Below are 6,098 nucleotides of genomic sequence, written 5' to 3' on the forward strand. Positions count from 1 at the left end.
ATGGCTTTGGGGCCCCTGCTGCTCCCACCCCTGCTCCACGGCCGCTGCTTGCGACCTTAACCTAGAATGTTTCAAGAAAGCACTCAGGTCCCCAGGAGCATTGTCCCTCTCATCTGGGGACTGTGAAGCCAGCCTGTGCTCCCTAGGGTGGGTGGGAGTCAGCCTGCTCGGCCTTCTGAGTAGTGGTAGTGGTGACCTTTGTCCCTGATACAGGCATGCAAACCCTTTGCACACTGCCTGGCATTGGCATATCCTCTGTGTGTGTGTGCACACACACACACACACATACACACACACACCTACACTCCACACAGATGCACTACCCAAACCTTTACCCCTGTGCTACTGTTAGGGTGGCCAAGATGTGCAGACCATATGCAGGAAGTTAGTGTCCCCATCTGAGGGGTGGGCAGAGTCACTCTAGCCTGACACTCCACTTTCCTGGGAGCAATGGGGTTGAATGGCTGGGGAGGAGGAGGCTTAAGCCTCCTAACTCCAGTGGACTCGCCAGCTGTAGGCTGTGGCCTGTGCGGACCTGCCCTGGGAGACCTTGTCTTGGCCCAGGGCAGAACTCTAAAGCATTGGTGTAGAAATGAGATCTGTGTGGCCTTCAGGTTCTTGGCGTGTGTGATGCAGTTAGGGCCTCTGAAGTAGCAAGCATCTAACTGGGGCTCTAGGAGTGGCTTAGTGACAATAAGGGACTGAATGTACTCAACTGGGAAAAGGAGCTTGCCTTTGTGGCCCAGCCTGGGTTATAGAGGCTAGCCTCCATCCTTCCCTAATCTGTCCCCAGTCCTTGGTCCTGGCCCTGGGCCAGCAACTCTTACCGTAGGACTCTGCCAACCACGCACTGCACTGCTGTATTCTGCCCCCCCCCCAAGGGTCGGCTGTGGCTCACCCTACCAAGGACCACATCAGTGAGGCTACTGGCTGCTCAGTCCTGCCCAGAAACCCAGCTGACCCTGCTTCCTCCCTCCCTCTCTCCTCTAGTACACCTCCAGCATGAGAGCCAAATACCTCGCCACGAGCCAGCCTCGCCCCGACTCCAGCGGCAGCGGGCACTAGACCGCACACCGGCCAGCCATCTGCCCCCACGTGCCAATTGCCCCACCCTTCCTATGCCAGCACTGCTGCTTCTACCCTGCCGGACCCTCTGCAAGCTACACCAGGCCAGCCCTAGGCACATCTGTCCCCACCCTACAGGAGGCATGTAGGTGCCCAGCATGAGCTCTGGGCCAGCCTGAGAAGTGAGACTTCCGGGCCCTCACCTGGACAGACACTGCCACCAGCAACCCGACCCCGCCTGCCTCCATCTCCCCTTGTCCCTCTGTCCTCGTGGGCTCTCTGAGCCCTGCTCTGTACCAGGTGCTTCCACCCCCACGTTCCTTCCGCAGGTGGCCCTCCATGCTGTCCCCTGCACTCTGGGAGCTCCCTCCCCTCCAGCTGCACCGAACCTTTCCTGGCATTGCCCTGGCCCCTGACCCCTCTGAGGATCGTTTCTCCATTCGTAGGCAGTGGAAGCCCCTGTGCCTGGTGCCCACCTGCTCGTCACTGAGTGGCCCCTTCACACACGCTCGTCTTTGCGACATCCAGCACCTGCCTTCTTTTTCCCACCTGACTTAATTGGCCCTTCCTGTCAGTTCTGAGCTGCCTCCAGGGTGGGGCTCTTCCTGCACCTTCAACTCCCATGATTCTCTCCCTCAGCGCCCAACCAGCTCTCCCCAGACAGCAGGTGCCACACAGAGCCCAGGGTCACTCCCTGGCCTCTCAGTGCTGGCCGCCTTCTTGGTGCCAAACCCTCTTTCCCATCCATCCCCAAGAGTGGCAGCTTCATCCGTTTGTTTTTGCACGGACCGCATTTATCATCTCCAGGGCACTCTGGGGCATAGGAGAAGCAGGACACTGCCCACTCCCCTTCCTTCTCAGTTCCCTTCTTGCCCAGGACAAGCAGCAGTGCCCTCTGGAGCCTTGAGGGCTGGACTTGAGATGGCTGTGAATGCGCCCCCAGCCTCAGGATGCCGTTGTTGGGATTAACCACTAACCTCACTCTCAGCTGCCACGGGCACTCCTGGCTGACCCTGAGCCAGCATGACCCTAAGTCTAGCCTGGAGCCAGGGCTAGAGTCGACATTTCTTTGTGGGGTGCTGCCAGGGAGGGGCCAGACCCACAGGCAACTCAAAGGGCCTAGAGACCCCTCCCCAGGCAGGTGCTGCCCCAGGAGGAGCATGTCCCAGGAACTATGGACTGAAGCCCCTTTGACCTCAGTCCCCACCCCGGAACACTGCTCCCCTAAGGTGCTTTTGGCTTTAGTGTGTGATGTTTGCTGTGCTTCCTGCTGTGAGGAACCAGATCAGCTCTCAAATCAGGACCTGGAGCCTCTACCCTGGCCCAGCCAGCCAGTGGGAGCTCTGGCCTGTGGGGGGGGGGCAGCTATAGGGCTTGGAGCAAGCAGCATGTGTAGGTAACCAAGGCTGGGGCCCCATGGCAGGAGGTGGTTTACAAACCTGTGGTCCTCCGGGAGCAAACCTGGCAGCTACAGATCCCAGAACCCCAGGCTTTGGCTCTCCCAGAGGGGGAGAGCTCTGCATTCCCTTCATCCAACAACCCCTTTCATTGTGCTGGTGTCTGGGACCAAAAGGAGTCGGCAGAGGACTCGCTGGGCCTAGGGTCCAAGTCTGGCCATCTGGAGCTCCTGAGCATGGCAAAACCCCAGTGGAGGGGACCCTGCCTTTGGCTCCAACTGGGCTGGTGCCAGGAATCTACAGGGCCATGGAGGCCCAGCTGTGGCCAGTCTGCCCATTGTGTGTTCCTGGCCTCAGGTTCTGAGGGAGGCATGGGGCACCCCTGCCTGGGTATGTCCTGGAGCCTCTCAGAAGCACAAATGCTGCCCCCCTGGCCGTGAGCTGGCCACAAGGTGAATGTATATAGCATGAGAGGCGGGCACTGCCCGGATGTGGCTGTGAACTTGTGCTGTCTTGGGAGTCCTGACCGTCGTGTGCGTGCGTGCCCCTATCTGTGACTCTTCACTCACCGAGGCTGAAGAAAGGAAACAAGGGGATTCCTACCCTGACCTCCATGGAGGAGACGGCTCCTGCCACTGTGGTTTTTTTGTTTTGTTTTCTGACTTTTGGGGTGCCACTTGTCTCCTCAATCCCTCTAGTCCCTCCACCTCTCCAGGGGGTGAACAGTCCAGTGCCGGCTGCCTGTGACTGGTCCCCACTCACTTTTACCCCGGGGGATCCTACAGCTCTGGTGGGTAACAAGGAAGGCTGAGCCACCAAACCAGACCCAGGTCCCTAGCCAAGCCAGGAGGGACCTGGCTGGGACAGCAACGCTGATAGGACTGACGGCCACCATGCCCCACAAACATACTGACTTCTTCTGTGAGACAGAGCTTAAGTCGCAGATCTTGGCCTGGAACAAACTCCATACCTTACCCGCAGTGCCCACCCACCCACCCTATCTCACTATGCAATTCCTGGCCCCGGTCCCAATACCTGCCCTACCCAGGTCCCAGCTCTGCCCAGCCCAGAAGGTGGTTAGCTCCTGGGCTAAAGGTGACCAGGGTCTCTTGTTTGTTTCCAATCACAATGATGGTGTGCCATGCCCTTCTTCATATATATGATTTTGTGAGATTTGCCTCCCAGTTCCTGTCCCCCTGCCTGCATCTGCCTCCAGTGGACAATGTCATCTGAATTGAGCCAGCCCCAAGTTACCCCCCAGCCTCTGTAGGACCATGGCTGTGTGTTACTGTTGCTGTGTTTTTGTTTTTTTAAACCGGGTTTGGGGTTCAATTTTTATTTCTTTGGGGAACTTTATTTTTCTTGGCAAATAACTAAAGTTCTTGTCCATGTAATTTCTGTGATCTCTATTCAGCTTGGGTTTCATGTTTTAAAATAAACAATTTTAAGAAAACGGGTCTGACTTTCCTGAACTGCCTTGGAGGATCCAGAGCCATAGGCTGTACACAGGGCGACTGCCTGCAGCTCAGGCTGGGGACACAGTGAGGTCTGTGGGGAACCAACCACATTCAGTAGGGCCAGGACTTCATGGGTAGGGACAGGAACTTACTGGCTAGAGGGAGCCATAGAGAGTGACACCATCTAACCTTCATTTTAACTTACTTGCTATAGTTGCTAAATCGGGAAGAGATGGAGGAAAGATAGAAGCAGGAGATCGATCAACTCTGTACTGGGGTAGGGCTCCATTGAGAAGCTGGGGGTGTGGCTCAGTGGAAGAGACCCTGCATAGAATCCCCCAGTGAGGGGCTGGGGTGTGACTCAGTGGTAGAGCCCTTGCCTAGAATCCCCCAGTGAGGGGCTGGGGTGTGGCTCAGTGGTAGAGCCCCTGCATAGAATCCCCCAGTGAGGGGCTGGGGTGTGACTCAGTGGTAGAGCCCTTGCCTAGAATCCCCCAGTGAGGGGCTGGGGTGTGGCTAGCTAGGGTATGGTTCAGTGGTAGAGCACCTGCCTAGGATCCCCCAGTGAGGGGGTTATATGTGAAAAGCCAAAACTAGGTTTATTGAAAGCAAACACCCATGGAAGCACTGGTTCCCCCTCAGGAGCCATGATAGGCATACCTCTCAGAAGTACCCAATAGTCTGTATCCAAAGTGCCTAGAGGTTCCAGGGGGTCGTGTTTCTGTTGGGGAGGAGAGCGAGCAGTGACTCTGCTGACAATGCTGCTGCTGGCCCCTGCTGCTTGAGCCACACTCAAAAGCCAGCACATGAACAGCCCATGCACCTTGCACCTGACTCATACTGCATCAATCTGACATTAGAAGGCTAGGAATGTGCTTGGTGGTTTGATCATTCGCCTGATATATTCTGACCCAAGGTTCAATTCTCAGTACTACAAAGGGGGAAAAAGGAATAAATCAGAAGTTGGGGATTATATTTAGTATCACATGGAATTTTGAGTCAAAGCAAAGGCCTGCAGTTCTTTTTCTTCACCCTAGATTCAGGGGAGGGTTGCTGGAAAGCGGTGACTCAGACTGGGGAAAATAATTAACTGTGGCCACCGGGAGGCGCCCAAGGGCCATGGTGGGTAGTCGCAGAGGCACTGGATCTGAGCGAACTATTGCAACTGAGTCCCCTAAACTCCATGACATCTTAGGCAACCTCCAGGGTCCAATAGAGTGCCTCTTAGTCTTGGGGTCCCTTCCAGAGTTTTACCAAGTGTCTGTGTAGTCGGGCAACAAGCAGGGTTGGTTAGATTTTATATATTTCTCCCTCTCTTGTTTTACTTATTTTAATATTTTTATGTTATGTATATGGGTGTTTTGCTTGAATGTATATCTGTGTACCACATGCATGCAGCACCCAAAGAGGCCCAAAGAGGACGTCAGATCAGATATCCCCGGAAACGTTCTGAGCCACCATACTGGGATTTGACCCTGGGTCCTCTGAAAGAGCAACCAGTGCTCTTAACCACTGAGCCAACTCTCCAGTCTCTGTTTGTTTGACAAAGTCCAGGCTGGTCTTGAATTCTGTGTAGCCAAGGATGGTCATGTGGTGCTAGGGATTGAACCCATGACTTTCTCCGTGCTTGGCAAACACTCTACCAACTGAGCCACATTGCCAGCCCTGGTGTGCATGACTTTGTATATGTGTGGGGGGGACTGTCTGTGAAAAGCAAAATGATTATCCAAGAGGGGGAGGAGACAATAGAAGGGGTAGATATGGTCAGAGCACATGATGAATGGGGCTATTTTTATGAAATTAATTACTGTGAACAATGAAAATACACCAATTTAAAAAAAAAAAGCATCAAAAGACCAATGAGATGACTCGGCTGGTTACGATATTTGCTGCTAAGCCTACTGACCTAAGTTTAGTCCCTGGGGCCTATGTAGTGGAAGAACCTTTATCTGTAGGTAGTCTTCGCCTATATGCATGTCTGTGTACCACATGCATGCCTGGTGCCTGCAGGTCAAAGAGGGTGTTACATCCCTTAGGACTGGAGTTACAGATGATGTGAGCAGCCATGTGAGTGCTGGGACTCAAACCTGGGTCCTCTGCAGCCAGTGCTCTTAACCACCAAGCCATCTCTCCAGTCCCAATATTAATATTACTATTTCATAATGCCAAACATCAAAAG

General features: G+C 54.4%; 1 protein-coding gene across 2 annotated transcripts in view; it reads left to right on the forward strand.

Annotated features, from left to right (window-relative positions):
• The window catches only part of Ttyh3 (tweety family member 3), a 28,457-nt gene extending 24,542 nt beyond the window's left edge, over nt 1-3,915 (forward strand). For both annotated transcript variants that reach the window (XM_087903333.1, XM_087903334.1), the window contains one exon: nt 991-3,915. Coding sequence is in view for 1 of the 2 variants with exons in the window: in XM_087903334.1 (XP_087759460.1) it covers nt 991-1,065 (75 nt within the window). In the remaining variant the exon portion in view is untranslated. The remainder of the gene's footprint in view (nt 1-990) is intronic.
• Nucleotides 3,916-6,098: the final 2,183 nt, after the last annotated feature.

This window comes from Myodes glareolus, chromosome 2 (assembly GCF_982192425.1).
Source record: "Myodes glareolus chromosome 2, mMyoGla1.1, whole genome shotgun sequence".
Lineage (NCBI taxonomy): Eukaryota > Metazoa > Chordata > Mammalia > Rodentia > Cricetidae > Myodes > Myodes glareolus.